This window comes from Thalassophryne amazonica, chromosome 2 (assembly GCF_902500255.1).
Source record: "Thalassophryne amazonica chromosome 2, fThaAma1.1, whole genome shotgun sequence".
Classification (NCBI taxonomy): Eukaryota; Metazoa; Chordata; class Actinopteri; order Batrachoidiformes; family Batrachoididae; genus Thalassophryne; species Thalassophryne amazonica.
The window spans coordinates 92,426,588-92,448,484 of record NC_047104.1 but is presented as its reverse complement, the minus strand read 5'-3'; the positions used below and the strand labels follow the sequence as shown (position 1 = coordinate 92,448,484).

The 21,897-nt window shown below is 43.4% G+C and overlaps 1 protein-coding gene across 4 annotated transcripts in view; it reads left to right on the top strand.

Moving 5' to 3' along the window:
• LOC117527121 (C-type lectin domain family 18 member A-like) overlaps positions 1 to 19,545 on the top strand; it is a 54,348-nt gene extending 34,803 nt beyond the window's left edge. For 2 of the 4 annotated variants that reach the window (XM_034189317.1, XM_034189301.1), the window contains 5 exons: positions 2,999 to 3,105; positions 3,207 to 3,336; positions 3,415 to 3,511; positions 7,523 to 7,614; positions 19,038 to 19,542. In XM_034189317.1, coding sequence (XP_034045208.1) covers positions 2,999 to 3,105; positions 3,207 to 3,336; positions 3,415 to 3,511; positions 7,523 to 7,614; positions 19,038 to 19,075 — 464 coding nt within the window. In that variant the 3' untranslated portion in view covers positions 19,076 to 19,542. Of the gene's footprint in view, positions 1 to 2,998; positions 3,117 to 3,206; positions 3,337 to 3,414; positions 3,519 to 7,522; positions 7,615 to 19,037 lie in introns of those variants that run through there. The other 2 variants (XM_034189310.1, XM_034189324.1) reach the window with 2 other exon arrangements.
• The last annotated feature ends 2,352 nt before the right edge of the window (positions 19,546 to 21,897 follow it).

Here is a 21,897-nt window from a genome sequence, read left to right as displayed (position 1 = left end):
AATAATTAATGAATATCACTGGGTTGATATAAATAATACATACAAAGGGGACACAATACAGAACCCCACTCACATTCAAATCCATTCAAATCCCACTCACAGGATTTGAACCCACACACTCTGATTACCAGATGGAAACATTACCACTGCACCATGCTGTCTCATAACAGGAGTGTGAAATCAATCAATCAAGTTTTATTTCTATAGCACTTTACAACAGTTTTCACTGAACCAAAGTGCTTTCCAATAGCACCAGCTAGAGATAAAATAAAAAGAACAGTACGAAAAACACAAAACACAATACGAGCATCCAAAATAGAATAAAAATAGACAAAAAAGTGTCAAAGCAATTATGTGCAAAAAGCTGCCCTGAACAAGTATGTTTTTAACTTAGCTTTAAACAGAGGCAAGCTATTAATGGACCTCAGTTCAGGAGGTAATGCATTCCACAACTTAGGACCTGCTACTGCAAAAGAACGGTCACCCCATTGTTTGGACCTGGACCTGGGAACCTCCAGAAAGTTTTGGTCAGCAGACCGAAGTGCTCTGACAGGGTTGTGTGTTTTTAACAGGTCACATAAATAACAAAAAACAAACATTAACCGTTTAAAATCAACTCTAAAATGGACTGGAAGCCAGTGCAGGGAGTAAAGTAAAATCAACAAGCAGATAAACCTTTTTTCTAAAAAAAAAAAAAAAAAAAAAAAAAAAAAGCGCTGTGATATGCTGTACCAAATGGCATTTGGTACAGCGTATTTCTGCTCATGTGACTGAAAGTTACCTATTTGTCGTACTGTTGGCCTGTCATATGGTTCTGCGGTGAGCTGCTCACTGTCCCGTCAGACAGATATGACATTCAGCTCGCCTGCTGCATATCCACATGAACTGGTGGTCCAGTCCAGCTGGAACAGCCTGTCAATGTGCGCGATCTCCGGCCCATCGCAGAAGCGATATATGTTTTTATGTACGTATTTCGATGTGAGGACAGCAAGTATACACATGCGCGTGTCCGTCAAAACATGGTGTGTGTTCTGCAGCTCTTATGTCCAGGACCAGAGATGTGTTTTGGGGGGAGCTGGCACTCTGGGACATCACGTGTACTCAGCAACTCCACAGTCATGGGCACTTAGACAAATTTCACATGCAGCTCGACAATGATTGTCTGCAGACTGTTTTTGTGATGATAGTACGAATAGCCACACATTTTCTAAGTGCCAAATGATTGGTGTTAGATGTTCATGTGTGTTAACTGGAATTTGGCCGACAACTGCCGCAAGACAGTTTGATGGGCTTGTACAGTGCACACTCTGTCTTTCAGCTGCTGGTGTGTAAAATAATTGTAGCAACAGGTGTATGAGGTGTTCGATGCAGCTACAAATTTACACGTTTTGCATATGATTCCTGCTTCATGCGCACTTCGACAAATTCACACTGTGTGAAGAGGCCCTTAGAAAAAGGCACATGGCAGCCCGACTGGAGTTTGTGAAAAGGCTGGATATCTTTCCTCATAGGGCCTGGATAATGTGTTAGGAACAAAAGGATGCCACATCATTTGATGGAAATTAAAACTGTCAACCTACAGAGGACTGAATTCAAAGACACCCTGAAAATCAAATTGAAAAAGGCTTGTCCATTTTGCCAAAATTTCTTTTTTGTATGGCCCCACATGCTTGTATGCATGCTTGACAACATTGGGTCATGCTCCTAATGAGACAATGGATGATGATGATGATGTCTCCTCCCAGATCTGGACCAGGGCATGACTTTGCTCCTGGACAGTCTGAGGTACAACCTGGTGGGGTTGGATGGACTGAAAAATAATGTTCCAGAGGTGTTCTACTGGATTTAGGTCAGGCAAGCTTGGGGGCCAGTCAATGGGATCAGTTCCTTCATCCTCAAGGAACTGCCTGCATACTCTCGCCACATGACATGATGGCATTGTTGTGCACCAGGAGGAACCCAGGACCCACTACACCAATGTCTGACAATGGGTATAAGGAACCCTAATAGCAGTCATGGTGGCATTGTCTAGCCTTGTAGAGTTCTGTGCGTCCTTCCAGGGAGATGCCTCCCCAGACATCACTGACCCACCACTAAACTGGTCATGCCGAGTAATGTTGCAGGCAGCATAAGGTTCTCCACGGCATCTCCAGACCCTTTCATGTCTGTCACATGTGCTCAAGTTGAACCTGCTCTCATCTGTGAAAGGCACAGGGCACCAGTGCCGGACCTGCCAATTCTGTTGTTCTATAGCAAATGCCAATTGAGCTCCACTGTGCCGGCCAGTGAGCACAGGGCCCACTATAGTACGTCGAGTCCTCAGGGCACCCTCATGAAGTCTGTTTCTGATTGTGCTGTCAGAGACATTCACACCAGTGGTCTTCTGGATGTCATTTTGTAGGGTGCTGGCAGTGCTTGTCTTGTTCCTCCTTGCACAAAAGAGCAGATACCGGTCCTGCTGATGGGTTAAGGACCTTCTGATGCCCTGTCCAGTTCTGTTAGAGTAACTGCCTGTCTCCTGGAATCTTTTCTGTGAGACTGTGCTAGGAGACACTGCAAACCTTCTGGCAATGGCACATATTGAGATGCCATTCTGGAGGAGTTGGACTACCTGGGCAACCTCTGTAGCGTCCATGTACAGCACCATGCTATCAGTAGTGACAATGACCTGGAGGAGTTGGACCACCTGGGCAACCTTTGTAGGGCCCATGTATGGCACCATGCTACCAGTAGCATGGTGATGAAGGAAACACGTCAGTGGCCTCCACCTGTAAAACCATTCCTGTTTTGGGTGTCGTCTTATTGTTGCTCCTCTAGTGCACCTGTTAATTTAATTCACACCAAAGCAGCTGAAGCTGATTAACACCCCCCTCTGCTACTTAACTGATCAAAAGAACTGACTGATGCTGTAGTCTGATTAAATAGTATTCCTTTATTTTTTTTATTTTTTTTTTTAGCACTACATTTCCTCATTTATTAGTTGCTTGTGTCCAAACAGAAAAGGTGCCATTTCCATTCCACAGTTGTGATGTTATCATAGATGGTGATTGTTTCATGGTGTCTCTTGAAGCAGACACCTACTATGGAGCCAAGAGCCACTGTCAGGTGAGTCAAAGGTGTGTGTTTACTACAGGCCTGAAGATGTTACTGTGTTACATCATGAAAACCTTTGTTCAGTATTTCCTTTCCTTTGTTTTAACCACCAGGAACAAGGGGGGAATCTGGCTAAGATTCACAATCAGAAGGTTCAAGACATCCTTGCTTTTTATCTCAGCCAGCTGGCGGTAAACAATGAGGTCACCAGTTCCGACACTGAGACAAGAGGCTTCTGGATTGGTACAGTCTTTGGTTATATTTTTGATCAGACTCTACCAAATGGAGGTGTCGCCCTAATAATGCATTTTTTCTGTATAGGTCTTACCTACAAGGCTCTGAAAGATGCATTTCGATGGGATACAGGAGAAAGTCCTGCATTCAATAGCTTCGCCTTTGGACAACCTGACAGCCAAGGGTATACTGTATAAAACCTGTTTTGTAAACAGCAGCTACATATTGATCGTCACTTGATTGTGGCGACACAGTCAAGTCCTCAAGGTTCTTGTGGACGCCCTGAATACACAGCGTGAAGCAACCAGCTTAAATAGGACACTGCGACCTCTGTTAGTGCACTGAGACAGTGGAGCATCCAGGCGGACATTGGGAAGGCTTTAGTCTTTCCACACCACATAGCAGTCACCACTCTACGGCCGGATATAGTACTGTGGTCGGATGATGCAAAGGCCGTCATGTTGGTTGAACTAACAGTACCATGGGAGACCAACATGGAATGGGCCTATGAGAGAAAACTGGCCAGGTACAGTGAGCTTAAGGGACAGTGTGAAGATCAAGGTTGGAAGTGTTCTGTCTACCCAGTAGAAGTTGGCTGCCGAGGCTTTGTGGGGCGCTCTACCATCAGGTTTTTGACTGACATTGGGGTGCCCCCAAGGCTGAGGAGGGCCACTGTGACCAAGCTCCAGGAGGCAGCTGAGTCTGCATCTGCATGGATCTGGAATAAGGGCCGGGAGCCCTAGTATCTAGTTCTTGAGCTGAGTTGTTGCCGTCACCCACCAGGTGTCACCCTTTGGGTGCCGCTGGGGCCGCCCATACATGTCATCTCCTACTGGAATAGGCCCCGAAAGGAGGTAGGGGTTCCAGCTGAGGATGTTAGGTGATGAGCAGAGAATTTAATTCCCTGTATGAGCTGTATGCATGTTCAACAGGTGTTGGCTTCATCCTTAAATAGGGGACACCTGATTCACACCTGTTTGTTCCACAAAACTGACGAACTCACTACTGAATGCCACACTGCTATTATTGTGAACACCCCCTTTTCTACTTTTTTTTACTAATAGCCCAATTTCATAGCCTTAAGAGTGTGCATATCATGAATGCTTGGTCTTGTTGGATTTGTGAGAATCTACTGAATCTACTGGTACCTTCTTTCCCATGTAACAGTAAGAAATATACTCAAACCCTGGATTAATCACATAGCACTACTATTATTCTGAACACTAGTGTGTGTGTGTGTATATATATATATATATATATATATATATATATATATATATTATATATAATATATATATATGTGTATGTGTGTATATATATGTATATATATGAGGTCTGTCCAAAAAGTAACGGACCTTTTTATTTTTTTCAAAAACTATATGGATTTGAATCACGTGTGATTGCATCAGCCAAGCTTGAACCTTCGTGTGCATGCGTGAGTTTTTCCACGCCTGTCGGTTGCGTCATTCGCCTGTGGGCAGGCTTTGAGTGAGCACTGGTCCACCCCTCCCGTCGGATTTCTTTTGTCTGAGAACTTGCTGAGAGACTGCCGCTTTGCTCCATGAAATTTTTTTTAGAAACTGTTAGAGACAGGCAGTTGGAAACCATTCGATAGATTCAGTTGGATATCGGTGAAGATTCTGTCGGCGTCGCACGGATTATGGACTGTTAAAACCTTTTTAATGACGGCCCACAGCGGCGGAGGGTGCGCAGCGTGCCGAGCGGCCATCGACAGGCTGGATCATCCAGATCATTTCTAAACTGAATGCTGTTGATCCGGGACATCATGTGACTACCACAGAAATGGCAACAGAGCTGGACATAGCACTTTTGCGGCACATTCCACTGTTACAGGAGATTTTGTAATGAAAGACATGCAGAGGATTTCGCGCGTCGGCACGAAGCAGCTCAGGACCCGCAGCAAAAAAAAAACACCGTGTTGGAAACCATTCAGAAGATTCAGACGGCTTTCGATGGCTTTCAGTCAAGTGAGTATCCGAGAATTTGTGTAACAGCTGGACATTCCCCAATATGTCCTGTGAGACTTCCAAGACGGAGGTGTTTTTTTGCCGCGTGCCCTCCGCCGCTGTGGACCATCTTTAAAAAGGTTTTAATAGTCCATAATCCGCGTGATGCCGACAGAATCTTCACCGATATCCAACTGAATCTATCGAATGGTTTCCAACTGCCTGTCTCTAACAGTTTCTGAAAAACATTTCATGGAGCAAAGCAGCAGTCTCTCAGCAAGTTCTCAGACAAAAGAAATCCGACGGGAGGGGTGGACCAGTGCTCACTCAAAGCCTGCCCACAGGCGAATGACGCAACCGACAGGCGTGGAAAAACTCACGCATGCGCACGAAGGTTCAAGGTTGGCTGATGTAATCACACGTGATTCAAATCCATATAGTTTTTGAAAAAAATAAAAAGGTACGATACTTTTTGGACAGACCTCGTGTGTGTGTGTGTGTGTGTGTGTGTATATATATATATATATATATATATATATATATAATGGATGGTAAGGAGTCCAACATAGAGAAATATTGGCTACGCCTTGTCCAATACAACTTTTCTCAATCCAATATTTCTCTGTTGGACGACTTGCCATCCATCAATTATGTTCTCCACCCGCCTCCCAAATTAAGCAAACAACAGAGTCAAGTAAATTAGATCAATTTATTTTGTTGTGAACAGCATATGAATGCTTCTAAAACATCAGTAGCGTGCTTGTCTACCTTCTTAGTGTTTTAGGCATCCTTGAAGTTCAATATTTCCACCAGTTCCTCCTCTGTGAACTCAGCAATCCTCGCTGGCAGATGATTTTCTGCTGTTGTTGCCATGTTTGTTGCCATTTTTTCAACCAGTGTCTGTCAGCAAGTTCCTGACCTCCGCTAAGTCATTTGTGATGTCATCTTATGAATAATTGTATGCCATGCTCTGATTGGCTAACTGTTGGCAGTAAGCTCTAACGCTATTGGTCAGTGGGAACCGATCCAATATAACTTTTGGTCCTAGCCTTTTTGGATCCCTTTGAATCCAACATAACTTTCTGGTGCGAAGCATGCCAAAATACAGGTAAATGATGGTCAGAAAGGCTAATCGGTGATTGGCTATTGCAATCTGAGTGGAGAACATATATTAGCCTCCACTCAACACATGGTCCAAAGCTTCCTGCTGTGACACTGCACAGACAGGTCCTGGAAACCGTGACCCACTTTCCATACCTGGGCAGCCATGTGTCATCAAATGCCGACATTGATGTTAAGATCCAACACGACTCAATTTAGCAGGAACTGCCTTCGGCCAGCTTTGCACCCGTGCTTTCAACAACAGAGACCTTCGACACGAGATGAAAATCCTTGTCTACAAAGTTGTTGCGATGCCATATCTGCTATACGGATCTGAGACTTGGATCACCTACTGCTGCCATCGACACTCAAGCGATTCCACTAACACTGCCTGAGGAGTATCCTCTGCATCGGGTGGGAAGACCACCATATCAACATCTGCATCCTGGCTGAAACGTTTGGCTGCTCCAGAGCATCAAGTCTGTCATCATCAACCAGCTTTGGTGGGTGAGTCACATCGTTAGGATGGATGACAGCTGACTTCCCAAGCAGATGTTCTACTTCCAGCTGAGTGAATGAAAATGGTCCAGAGGAGGGCAGAAGAAACACTACAAGGATCTCCTGAAGCACAATCTCAAGTGCTGCTCCATCAACTAGAAGACCTGGGAAGCAAGGGATAAGCAAGGGACCGAGCCAGTGGGTGAGCAATAATCCACACAGGAGTGTGTCTTCAAAAATGCAGAACAACACAGAGGAGAAAGAGGAAGTAGAGACCACAAGATCCTGATCAGCAGAAGCTTCCTCCAGCTTCCTCTGGGAATCAATCAAGAGACAATCTTTCTTCCTCTTAAAAACTTTAGAAAGAATGTTCAGGATGTGAAAACTGTAAACCCTGGAAATTTCAATTAAGTGATCTTATTAGATCTTTTTAGTTGTATGCCAATGTTTTGTTCTACACCTGAATGATGAAAACCTGATAGAAATATGCAGTGATTTGAGTTTTACCATGATCTTCATGCAAACATTGAAGGAATAGATAGTAACTCTGTCTGTCTGTCTGTGCTCAGTGTTCACAGGTTTTAATAATAATTTCCTACCCCTCCATTGCTCCTGTTTTCTCGGTCTAGCTTTGGAAACTGTGTGGAGCTGCAGGCATCAAGTGCGTTCAACTGGAACGACCAGCGCTGTAAAACACAGAACAGATATATCTGCCAGCTTGGTAAGTCTCCTTCTGGGATGTGGATGAAATTGTTGGTGGGGAAGAAGAAAAGTAGTTTAGAAAAGTCTTCCTCTAAATTGTTTATCCTGCTCAGGGTCACAGGTGACAAGGTGCTGGCTCAAATTCTGCACCAGCTACTGGTCTGTCGCACAACTAAAATATACACAGTGATGTTCACACTCATATTCATACCACTTTTTAAGCCACCTAATTAAGTCACACTGGAACCAAAGCATTGTAATTTGGACATTTGCATGTCCAGATTTTTGTGCACAAAGCAAATAGCTGCTCACTGATAGCAGTGATTCTGACTCAGTTCTGGAAAAAAGAAAACACACACACACACATGGCTGCGTGCTTCACAGTTTGCAAGGCCTGTCATATCCTCCCTAAAACTGTAACTGTTGCAACTCTACTGACTGAACGCAGTAGAGCTCCTGGCGCTAAGCTTCCTACAGAGCTTCCTCTCTAAAGTGGAGTACTTACAGTGCTGCGGAATTCAGTGCTTCATCACCAATTCATCAAAAGAAAAAAGTATAATTGTCAAATTATACTGCAGGAGTCAGCCTTCTAGTAAATATAGATATGAGGTACGATGCAGTTCAGGATCAATATTTTTATTTATGGAATGACTGCTTTGGTGCAATACAATCTGATATTCTGCTTTATTTCATGAAGACATTGATTAACCATAAAAAGCCAAAAGTGGCATTGCCTTCAAATTCACATTTCAGGAAAAACCAGGGAGTTTTTTTTAGGTTTTACTACTGTGCTGCAGTATTTTTGTGCTGTCTCTGATCACCTTTTGATCACCACTGGGGGCAGCACCACATAAAGTGGCAGAAAGTGCAGCATAGAAGAAACCAATAAGAAGAAGCCATCAAAGTGTTTGCCAAAAAGCCACATTCCACTCATTACTGTGAAATTCTGGAGAAATGCCATCTTTTAAGTTTTAACAATTTTATAATTTTTAAGCATGCTTGTCTTATATTTATAAAACTCTACATGGCCTAGCCCCTCCTCCTCTGGAGGAATTTATTAGACATAGAGATCATAAGCTCAGGACTAAAGGGCCTTTCACATTGAATACGTCAGGCCAATCCGTCAACGCCTTCCAATCCGTCGGACCCAACGCGTCTGACGCATCCGACGCGCGATGTCAGTTGCTTCGCTTCGGAAGCGGCAAGGGGGCGGAGATTGCTACGTCACACTCTGGCTGTTTCCACAACCTGAAAAAAGTTCAGCGATTGCCATCTTGAATTTGGGTTGCCAAATTCACAAAAAAGCTTTAAAAAACAGCAGTAGAACGATTCTCCATCACCCTGCTGGGAGAAGCTTTTTTTCAGCTACTTTTCGGAATGACGCCGACCGAGGGAGGACTGACGACTTGGTGGGATATCGATCGAACCGCGACAGCGGGCCGACCCGCACGGAGAAGCCGGGGTTCGAGCATCATCCCTGGGCAGACCGAGGCAGGCAGCCGGGGGATGGAGCAAACCCACTCAGTCTGAAATCTCCTACTTTTTGGATATATGCAAAGTCCCAGTTTGCCCAACGGAGTTTAGTTCTGCAGCTTTATCGAGGTGAGAATAAAATAAAAGTAAAACATGACGTTTCTGCACTGCTGTGAAGGTTTGATTGGCTAATGTTAGCTTAGCTTTTTAGCACTGTTGATCTGAGTGAACGCTTTAATTTGTAAACGGTTCAGTCTTTCTTATTTTTACCAAATAATTTTTTCCAATGTTTTTTCCTTTTTTTTAATATATAAACTGTTTAGTGTTTCTTTATATTTAAAGAATATTTTTATTTGTCCCAATCAGGAACATTTGCTGTGCACACAACCAAACTTACATTGATGAGCTGAACACCACGAAGTCCAGTCGAAAGAAAACATCGCTGCTCTTCAAAATAGGACAAAAGTGTCTTCAGCAACACCACCAGAGTTCAAAGCTGCAGAAGAGACCTTCATCTGGTCCCAAGAATCCAGCATAACATCACCTGCTTCTAAATAAAAGGCTCTTTCAACAGCAACTATTTTATTATTTTTTTAAAAAAGCTGTTTCATTTTATATTTTAACAATAAATGAACGGATCATTAAATGAAATCAAAGTCCAAAGACATTTGCACAGGTAGAAGCTCTCCACTTATTGTGCTCAAATTCATATTTTAGAAATGACTGTCCTGATAACAATATTAAAGGCAATTACATATTTTGATGTAATTACAAGTTGAATTGGCTATAAAAAAAATTCATCATGAGGTTTATGTCACATAAATCCTACTTTACAATCACACTGCAGTCATTGTTAAATTATTTCCTGTTTCATTTATAATAAACATTTGTATTTATTTACTGTGTCTGGTTTTCTGGTTGAAATCTACCAGACTTTTAAAAAAGTACAAGTTTCCATGTTATTTTATTTGTCTAAAAATAAATGTTCAAGGTTCCTTATGTAAACAAGAAATGATCTAATCTGAAATAACAGGTGGTTTTAATTTACAGATGAAAGGTTTCTAAAGAACCATTTATTGATTTATTTAGCTATTTTAATTGCAAGTGTTATAAACTTTTTTTTAACAGTAATTAATAGTAATTAATATTTAACAGTACATTTTTTAACAGTAACAAACAACAAAACATTTCCAAGGATTTTTCTTCAGACAACTGCTCTATAAATGAACAGTCCTGTGACACGTTTGTTTTTGGAGAGATCAGTGGTTTCTGCACCAATCCATTTTGTATAGATCAGTGTTTTCTGCCACTAGTCTTCCGTGTTTTGGCCCGACACATCTTTCCTATTGCACAACGCAAAGCTACGTCACAGCTCAGCATGTCGAAAGTTGGATTGAACTTTGACCACGTCAGCCTGCCGACAAGCCGCAATGCGCACTCCCATCAGAAACGTCGGTTTAGCTCGGCTTTTGACGCGACGCTTCTGACGCGTCTAAAAAGCAACGCGTCTTATTGAAAATAATGCTTTTTAGTTCGATGTTTGACGCTTCTGACACGTGACACGTTCAATGTGAAAGGTGGGGCCTTTCACGTTGCACGCGTCAGAAGCTTCTACCTGTGCAAATGTCTTTGGACTTTGATTTTGTGGACATTTTTAAAGATCCATTCGTTTTTTTGTTAAAATATAAATGAAACAGCTTTTTAAAAAATAATAAAATAGTTGCTGTTGAAAGAGCTTTTTATTTAGAAGCAGGTGATGTTATGCTGGATTCTCGGGACCAGATGAAGGTCTCTTCTGCAGCTTTGAACTCTGGTGGTGTTGCTGAAGACACTTCTGTCCTATTTTGAAGAGCAGAGATGTTTTCTTTTGACGGGACATCATGGTGTTCAGCTCATCAATGGAAGTTTGGTTGGGTTAGGGTTAGGTCCTGATTGGGAAAAATAAAAATATTTCTTTAAATATAAAGAAACACTAAACAGTTTATTAAAAAAAGAAAAAAGGAAAAAACGATGGAAAAAATGCCCGAAAAAAGTTATTTAAAGTTGAAATTTGTGGTCTCCGAAAAAAGCTGTAGCTTTATTTGGTAAAAATAAGAGACTGAACCATCTACAAATTAAAGCGTTCACTCAGATCAACTGTGCTAAAAGGCTAAGCTAACGTTAGCCGAACAATAAACCTTCACAGCAGTGCAAACGTCATGTTTTATTTTAATATTATTCTCACTGTTATGGATAAGACGCGGATTGAGGAGCAGTCCAGTATCTGACTGAACCCAGCTTGAAATAATCAGAAGCAGTTCCAAAAAGAAAACATTTATTTTTCTCCCTTTGTGCTATACATGAAATACTAAATAATTTAAGTTCTGGTGAGGTGAAAAGGCGGCGCGCTCTCTCAGCGTCTCAACAGTCGGAGTCCGAACGTTCAGGACTCAGGAGTTCCGCCAACACCCCCCCCCCCCCAGGTGACTTTCCCAGACTGTACTCTGCAAGGAGGAACAGAGATGAGATTATTCAACACTTATTACTACGAAATATTGTTTAGAGGCAAACTTATCAGCTACACGTTTAGGTCTGGTTTCAAACTTAGTTCAAAGAGGCTGCTGCTCACAGCTAGTGGAGGATCATTAATCCGCATGCCACTGCTGTGAGGAGCACGCCAAACAATTTCCACCAGTAATTACTTATAGCTGCGTATAAACGCCAATTTACATTCACGGATAAACTTTTCAGAATATTCACCTCTGTCATGTGCTGACAACGTTTGCCTCTCACCCTCGTCCTCCTTCACAGGCGCGATGTCAGACTCTGAAACGGCCCTCAGCGTCCCCACACGGTCGTCACAAGGTCGTATTCTCTGGCAATCTTATCCAACTCACTGCTGGTTTAAATGTAGTTCTTCATCACTACATTGGTACCAGCTGGATGTCCTCAGATCTGCACGTGAACATCACAGGTGTCGTGGATTGTCCTGATAGAGAGCCGCACGAGAATGCAACAGGTGCAGCCAATCATCGTAACAGAGGAGAGAGACTCTTCTGCAGCACATTTTCCTCAGAGAACAGCCCCAAATCACCTGGGAAGGAAAATAAACACAAAACAACCCAACCTTGTCCAGCCAAACCCCCCCCCCCCAACACACAACACTCACCTCGATAAAGCTGCAGAACTAAACTCCACTGGGCAAACTGGGACTTTGCATATATCCAAAAAGTGTGATATTTCGGACTTAGTGGGTTTGCTCCATTCCCCCGGTTGCCTTCCTCGGTTGAACCAAATTCAAGATGGCGATCACTGAAGTTTTTTCAGGTTGTGGAAACAGCCAGAGTGTGATGTAACAATCTCCGCCCCCTTGCCGCTTCCGAAGCGAAGCAACTAACGTCACGCGTCAGATGCGTTGGAAATGCATCCGACGGATTGGAAGGCGTTGACGGATTGGCCTGACGTATTCAATGTGAAAGGCCCTTAAGTCTGTTTCTAGAGGGGACTGTGAGGTGCCCTTTAGACGAACTGCCACAGGACAAAACACCATCTCTGTGAAGGGTTGTACAAACTGGAACAGCCTTCCAAGAACTATACGAGACAGTCCCACCCTGAGTGCTTTTAAAAATGAGCTAAAAGAAAAAGCTCAAACAATCAAACCTGACAACACAGGTGAGATGTATATAATTTAATGTTTTGTATTTATTGTAATTGTTGGTTGTTGTGTGTCTGAGGACTACAGATGGAAAGTAGCTTTTAGCTAAATCTGGCATATTTACACTGTCATGAAAATGTACAGTGTTCATTAATGTGCATTGTCCTCATCAAATAAACAATAAAGAAAGAAAGAAGATGCCAGCTGTTGTTAGCATAGCATAAACTGCACAGCATAACTTTCCAGATCTTAGCTGGTATGACAGTATGAACAAATTGTAAACTGAACGTTAAGTTAACCCTGTGCATTTGTGCATTATGTCGCCGACCACTATCATGTTTTTGTTTTTATGTTACAAAGTTAACGTTCCTGTGATTAGTCTTATGAGAGCCTCATGCTGAGTTTTTAACTTCTGAAGAAGCAGAGAGGGAAGGTTACTTCAACAGTTCATAACATTACATTCAGGTCATCAACTGGTTCATACTACATTTAGATCAATTCAGGGGTCTGTTTTGATGGAGTCATATCTATTACTTTAAAAATGATTTTTGATTTGTATTGGCTAATTGCAGTGGTGGGCACAGCAAACCAAAAAGTTAAATTCGATAACCGCTAATCTGCTAACTGAAAAGTTGACATTTATCAGGTACTGACAAGTCAGTTTTGAGTTTAAGCACCACCGACACTTCTGAGTAGAATCAAAGGCGTCACAAACCCAACACAAACAATGAGTCAGAGCTTCTGTCTTTGTGCACCCTGCCCACTGCTCTAAAGAATAGTCATTTACATTCAACATACAGTACCCTAGACATGTGGCAAAATGTATGAAAAGCAAAGCAGGTTTGACTTATGGTGCGATTTAAAAATCAAACTAATTCCGGGAGGTTTATTGATATTAACGTTAATTCTGTCATTTTTACAAAGTGAAAATATCACAAACATCCGTTTAGTTTTAAATTAATGCACTAATTCTGAAGGTTTGAGCATTAATACTAAGAGATGCCAAAAGGCATTATGGGAAAATGAGCCTCCTCATCAATGGTTGACTGTTTATTTATTTGTAAAAACCAGCACACAAGTTACTGTAACATGTGTTGGGTTTTTCTTTTTACAAATAAATTTGTATTTGTAAATTTGTCATCTTTTGTAAAAAAAAAAAAAACGCAATTTAAAAACTGAAAATTGTTTGTGATTCAGTGTGTATAGAGAATGTATGACAATTGGTATTCACACTCCCATCCAGTAGATGGCAGTGTTGTATACATTGTTCTATACATTTTGACTTAAAATAAATAGAACACTGCCATCTACTGGATGGAAGTGTGAATACCAACTGCCACACATTCGCTATAGGTGCTGAATCACACTTAAACATAATTTTCAGTTTTCAAATTGCCTTTTTTACAAACGAAAAAAATGACATATTTACAAATACAGATTTATTTGTAAAAACCAACACACACGTTACAGTAATGTGTGTTGGTTTTTACATATAAATAAACCGACCAACCACTGATGACAGGAAGCTCATTTTCCCATAATGCCTTTTGGCATGTGTGTCTCTAAACACTCAAACCATCAAAATTAGTACATTACTTTAAAACTAAAACATATAGCTGATATTTTCACTTTGTAAACACAACAGAAGTGACGTTAATGTTGATAGCCTGTCTGGAATTAGTTTGTTTCAAATTTTAACCATAAGTCAAAACTGCCCTGCATTGCATGTCTTCTGCAACACATCTGCAAGACGGTATGTCTGTGAATAGAAATGATCTTTTTTTTTATCTTCTTTTCCTTTCTCTCTAGTACCCATAGGTCTCCTCTGCTGGCAGAGGATTGAACTCTACCTCTCATAGCTAGCTGTCTGTCTGCTACAAAATATGTAAAAGACAGGAAATGTATGATTTTAGGCTTTCAAATGTTTTTAACTGTTAAGCTTTATTTGCTATGCCTGCAAAAAAGATATTAGCGGTCTAAAAGTTATCGGAACTAAGTTTAGCGGAAGTTAAGTGGTCCGCTGATGGTTTTCAAAATTATCTGAAAAGTTAATCCGCTAACAAAAAATTTAGCTTCGCTAATTCGCAGTTAGCGGGTTACCGGAACTGTGCCCACCACTGGCTAATTGTTACATCCCTACTACATCCTTCCACATTTTGTGTTTGCTTTATGGGAATATTTGTTATATGGCTGGGGGGGCCTGGCTGCCGGTTTGTTTCTGTCTTTTGGTTTTCCTCCCAGGTGGCGTGCATTTGGGACTGAGTGGCTGTGTTGCTGAGGCTGTCAGGACCTCACCCTGATCACCTGCGACTCGTCAGGACTCACAGCTGTGGTGCATCTGGATGGATTGGAACATGTTGGCATTTAAGACTGGAGTGCACAGTGTGTATTTGCCAGAGACTCGACCTTGTGATCAGACGGGTGAGATCGTCATCTTGGGAGCCATCTCATCAACAGCGGATGCTGAGAACGTCCAGGTTTGATGCACAGTCTGTGAAAGAGGAGGGGGTGAGGTCTCACGCTCGTCAGCACACTTCCTGAGGTACGTTAGATTTTGTGACTAACAGTTATACAGTCAGTAAATGTGGTGTCCCTCACACCTTATTGTATTGAGCTGTTTGTTAGTCATGTATCAGCTTCCACTGCGGTGGAGTTTTGTGAACTGGATGTTCCATGCCTGCAGGTTGGGAAGCTGATCAGTAATCAAGCCAGGAAGTGTTTGCTGTTTGTACACCTTTAAGTGTTCTGTGTGTAGAGTGTGGACTCACATAATGGTTCCTTCTTTCACAGACTCGGTTGTTGCGGCCACCTGGGGGGTGTCGGCGGGGTCCTTGGGTCCGAAACAGCTTCTGGCTCCGGACCGTTAGCGCTGCTGGGAGCGCACCACGCCAGGCCGCACCTTTTTGTTATTATCACTGTTATGTATTAAATTCAGTTAGCCTTTGTACCGTGCTCTGCTTATTTCATACTGGGTCCTTCAAACGCTGGTCGGTTCTCCGAGCTGCGTCCGACACATAACAGTAGTCTCTGGCCAAACATCACGGACCCAGCGGTAGCAGAGACGGTAACACGCCGGGAAGGTGGCAGCAGACGTTCAGTGGTTATCCGGATCAGTTGCGGGGCTCTCCGCCCGGAAGGTGCGTGTTTGAGACCCATTACTGGATACTGATTTGTGCTCTCTTGCAGCCGTGTTCCTGTGTTGTGCCTTATCCGTGGGTCGTGGTGGAGTGTGACTGGCGACGGCTTCGCGTCACACTCCGACCGGATAAGAGGTGTAAACGGGAGCTGCAAGAGTGCGTTTGTAATGGGTTCACGCGCACGGCGGAGCTCTGTTAGCCGGGTCGCTGGGCTTCCTGTGTTACAGTCGTAGCCCCGTTTCCCCGGACAAAGGTAACTACTGCGTCTGTTGTATCAGCTCCGGCGTTATTTAGTTGAGCACATTTTGGTGTGTGTTGCACTCAGCTGCGCACATAAAAGCAGCTCGTTTGTTTTTCTGTCGCCAAAGGGATTTTTTCATTTTTTGCACTCTGGCTCCCCCTTGTGGTGACTGAATCACGTTACCGTCAAGCTCTTGAGTAGGAACAGGTGTGTTCCATTGGTTGAGCTTGACGGTATAACTCACTGATTTGTTTTGTGTTAGTTCATTTTGTGTGGATGTTTTTTGAGTTGGTTTTTGTGTGGGATTTTATTTTTTGTTGTCCACTATTTGTCTGGGGTTGTGACCCTGCAGCCTGTCTGGAAAAAACAAAAAAAACAAAAAAAAGGACCCAAACAACTGTGTGTTGGTCTGTTTGTTTTTTCTTTTATTTCTTTTTGTTTCACATCCCCAGGGTTAGATGGAACGGTCCCCTGGGGGGTGATGGGGTGGTACTTGGGTTGTTTTTTCTCTTTATTTTTTGTTATGCCCTCTCTTCTCCTCTGACTCCAGCCGGGTGTGCCGTAGTGTCGGCATTGCTGGAGGGGTGCAGTTAGGTTGTGCTGGGCGTTTCCCAGGTAGCCTCTGCACCCGGGAGGGGAGGGGGGGGGGTTTGGGGTATCTTTTTGTTTTCCCCCCCAGTTTCCGCCCTCAGGGTTTGACTGTGGTGTCCTCTGGGGGGGAAAGGGCGTTGGGTCCATCTAGCCGTGGACGGCCGGGGCTGGGTCCATTGGTCATGAGGGGAGGCGTCTCCTGGGGTTGACGAGTGGTCCTCTGGGAGGCGCTGGTAGTCCCCGTGGGTGACGTTGGATCCCAGAGGGACCTCGGCCGTGGTTATTACTCCTGGAGCTGGCGGGAGGCCCTCTGGGGGGTGTTGGTCCCTACGTGTCGTTTGGGGGGAGGAGGGGGGGTATTTTGGCATTTTGTTTGAGCTCAAGTTTGGGTTGTTTTTCTTTTCTCCCCTTCCTGGGGTTTGATGGAACGGTCCTCTGGGGGGGGGGGTGTTTTTAGTATTTTTGTTTGTAGGCTTGGGTTTGGGTTGTTTTTCCTTTCTCCCCTTCCCTGGGGTTTGATGGGACGGTCCCCTGGGGAGGGGGGGGTGTTTTGGTTGTTTGTTTTGTTTTATGACTAATTACACATGTTTGGATAAAGGCTGACCGCACAGGTGTAGGAACTCCTGGCCACACCTGTGCTAAGAGACAGTCAGAAACAAGGGCAAAGATGCAGCCAGTTCAACCAGTCTGTTGGAGGATGAACGCGGACACGGTTTCCAGCCATGGTCCCTGGAGGGGGGTGTTTCTCCTGCGCCAGGTGTGTGTGGTCGCCGGGAGGCTTCCCGTGAGGGTGGGGTACTGTTATATGGCTGGGGGGGCCTGGCTGCCGGTTTGTTTCTGTCTTTTGGTTTTCCTCCCAGGTGGCGTGCATTTGGGACTGAGTGGCTGTGTTGCTGAGGCTGTCAGGACCTCACCCTGATCACCTGCGACTCGTCAGGACTCACAGCTGTGGTGCATCTGGATGGATTGGAACATGTTGGCATTTAAGACTGGAGTGCACAGTGTGTATTTGCCAGAGACTCGACCTTGTGACCAGACGGGTGAGATCGTCGTCTTGGGAGCCATCTCATCAACAGCGGATGCTGAGAACGTCCAGGTTTGATGCACAGTCTGTGAAAGAGGAGGGGGTGAGGTCTCACGCTCGTCAGCACACTTCCTGAGGTACGTTAGATTTTGTGACTAACAGTTATACAGTCAGTAAATGTGGTGTCCCTCACACCTTATTGTATTGAGCTGTTTGTTAGTCATGTATCAGCTTCCACTGCGGTGGAGTTTTGTGAACTGGATGTTCCATGCCTGCAGGTTGGGAAGCTGATCAGTAATCAAGCCAGGAAGTGTTTGCTGTTTGTACACCTTTAAGTGTTCTGTGTGTAGAGTGTGGACTCACATAATGGTTCCTTCTTTCACAGACTCGGTTGTTGCGGCCACCTGGGGGGTGTCGGCGGGGTCCTTGGGTCCGAAACAGCTTCTGGCTCCGGACCGTTAGCGCTGCTGGGAGCGCACCACGCCAGGCCGCACCTTTTTGTTATTATCACTGTTATGTATTAAATTCAGTTAGCCCTTGTACCGTGCTCTGCTTATTTCATACTGGGTCCTTCAAACGCTGGTCGGTTCTCCGAGCTGCGTCCGACACATAACAATATTGTTACCTTGTGCTCTCTACTGCACCCAGACAATGAACACTAACACGCTTTGTATTTTGTAGCCACTTTGGGCATTAATCACTGCTAAATGAAGTGTGAACTGTTAATCCATCATGTCAATTAATGATGTGAACATGGGACTGAAATTTCTGTGTGATCCCACGACACATTTAAACACTTCATGCCATCCAAATCAATGGCACTCAGTGTGCAGAGGCTTTGAAGGGTCGATGTAAATCAGCTGCACAAAGGCCTGAAGTGTTCACACGTACACTGACCACTTACATTGATTGTAAAGAATAACACGAGCAGTTCTGCACTTTTGGCCCACTCAAGTGGCTTTGCAAGCAGCAGATGTGTAATCAGCTATTGATCATTCAGTGCTGTCTGAATTTGGCAGTGTTGGTGGTAAAACACTGTTTTTGTTCACCCCCTAATGTCCCCACGTAGGAGTTTGAAAAGTTGAAAAAGCTCTTTTTGTGTGTAGCAAGAGTCATTACAACTTTATCAATAGAAGGCTGGGTTGCTCAGCTGTGGCATGTATAGAAATCATGAATGAGTGCACAGCCCGAAGCAGACGTGTGTGTCTGCATTGAAATGACTTTTAACGTCTTCTGTCTTGTTGCACATTAATAACATGTTCTGCACAGTCTGGGATCAGCACAAATTTGTCACTCAAAATCCATTTTAATTCACATTTATGAAATGTATTTCTTCACACAGCTGCAGAGCACATCGCCCGGTGGCAGAGCGACAGGTGATCCACATGGATTTTCCAAGCGGGTGAAGCCATGTGTGCAGTGATGTACATGTCGCTTTGGAAAATGCCTGAAGACAATAAGCAATTTTTGTTACTGTTTCCTTATGCTGTCATTCACTGTGTATTGTTCATTAAAATTGCATGCACAGCTGCATGAAAAGATTTGGGCACCTGTTGACAAAATGCATACTTAAGCTTGTTTTGTGACATCAAGTTAAAATAAAGAAGAAAAAAAAATGTTTCATTCTGCAAAAAGTTCTAAATTCTTCTTAGTTTTTTCTCAGGTGCTTAATTACATTGACTAAGATGTTAGTCCATGTTGTCAATTCCAAGTAAATATGAGCAAAACAGCAAGCACTCTTGCACAACAGACAACACCTTATCATTGCTTGCACATCATTTTTCATTGCTGGACTTTTTACAAAAAGTCACACTGATCATTTGGTAACATCAAAATCATGTTGGAGTCTCTGATCAAGCGATTTACTACAATATGGCTGCAGCTGCTAAACCCAATCCCAAAACACTAACTGAAATTGGGCCAAACTTGCAATTGGTTACAGTTTTTGTCAATCGCTTTGACACTCGTGTCAGAACCTTGATGTCATTTTTCACAACTCTAGATACAAAACTCAAAACGGCCACCATTTGTATCAAAGGCTGTCCAACATTCAAAACAGTGCATTGTGTATTCATATCTTGAAAGAAAGCTTGCACTCACAGAATCACTGGTTCCAACACCTCATTTATCATGAAATACCATCGGGACATTTCTTTAGATCACCCACACACAACATACACATAGTTTCACTGTTTGTACAACCATTAAATATTGTAGTACAAAATATGTGATACTTGTTTCATCCTGTTACATGTAATGTCAATGTAAAGCGATCAATAGAGACATTACTACAGTCACAGTGGGATAACTGAACAATGCTGAAATTTATTGATGAAAACAAACTAAATGGCAACATAGGTTAAATGAAAGCAACAATTACTGTAACAAAAATATCCTGCAAACAAACTGGCGTGCTCCTCACCTGGCGACTGTGCAGTAAAAAAAAAAAAGCTAAACAAAGGATCAACAATCACTCGTCATCCCCATCAACGCTGTCTTGTGGATTGGGCCACACGTTTTCACCAACATCCACATACACTCAACAAAAATATAAACGCAACACTTTTGGTTTTGCTCCCATTTTGTATGAGATGAACTCAAAGATCTAAAACTTTTTCCACATACACAATATCACCATTTCTCTCAAATATTGTTCATAAACCAGTCTAAATCTGTGATAGTGAGCACTTCTCCTTTGCTGAGATAATCCATCCCACCTCACAGGTGTGCCATATCAAGATGCTGATTAGACACCATGATTAGTGCACAGGTGTGCCTTAGACTGCCCACAATAAAAAGCCACTCTGAAAGGTGCAGTTTTATCACACAGCACAATGCCACAGATGTCGCAAGATTTGAGGGAACATGCAGTTGGCATGCTGACAGCAGGAATGTCAACCAGAGCTGTTGCTCATGTATTGAATGTTCATGTCTCTACCATAAGCCGTCTCCAAAGTCGTTTCAGAGAATATGGCTGTACATCCAACCAGCCTCACAACCGCAGACCACGTGTAACCACACCAGCCCAGGACCTCCACATCCAGCATGTTCACCTCCAAGATCGTCTGAGACCAGCCACTCGGACAGCTGCTGAAACAATCGGTTTGCATAACCAAAGAATTTCTGCACAAACTGTCAGAAACCGTCTCAGGGAAGCTCATCTGCATGCTCGTTGTCCTCATCGGGGTCTCGACCTGACTCCAGTTCGTCGTCGTAACCGACTTGAGTGGGCAAATGCTCACATTCGCTGGCGTTTGGCACGTTGGAGAGGTGTTCTCTTCACGGATGATGCGAAGGAGATGTGTTGCACTGCATGAGGCAAATGGTCACACCAGATACTGACTGGTATCCCCCCCAATAAAACAAAACTGCACCTTTCAGAGTGGCCTTTTATTGTAGGCAGTCTAAGGCACACCTGTGCACTAATCATGGTGTCTAATCAGCATCCTGATATGGCACACCTGTGAGGTGGGATGGATTATCTCAGCAACGGAGAAGTGCTCACTATCACAGATTTAGACTGGTTTGTGAACAATATTTGAGGGAAATGGTGATATTGTGTATGTGGAAAAAGTTTTAGATCTTTGAGTTCATCTCATACAAAATGGGAGCAAAACCAAAAGTGTTGCGCTTATATTTTTGTTGAGTATAGATGTGTTCATTTGCCAAACATCTTGGAAAGTACTTTTGCGCATGACGAATCCAGGTCTGACACTGGTCTGCTGTAATGTCATCGCAGGCATTGTCCATGGCCTGAAGAAGGGTCACTTGTTGATGTGGATGCCGATCATACACTTTCCACCTCCAGGTGGAGAAACATTCCTCAGTGGGGTTAAGGAAAGGAGAGTATGGTGGCAAGTACAGTGAGGAACTGTGGATAGGCCTGAAACCATGCCTGCACCAGATGAGCGTGGTGAAACCTGACGTTGTCCCACACAATGACATAAAATACACTACAGACTAGAGTTAGCTCATAAAGAAATGCAACAAGGAGCTCTGCATTGTATGCGCCAATCAGAGATCTATGCCCTACCACACCATCGTCTGATATCGCCGCACACATACTGATGTTGGCCCCACATTGTCCAGGTACTTGTATGGTTGCCTGCTGGCAAATTAAATTTCACCCTCTCCTCCTTGTCTTGGCCAGGTTGAAGCCTGTCTCATCCACAAAAACAAATTTATGATTTATTTTCATCCGC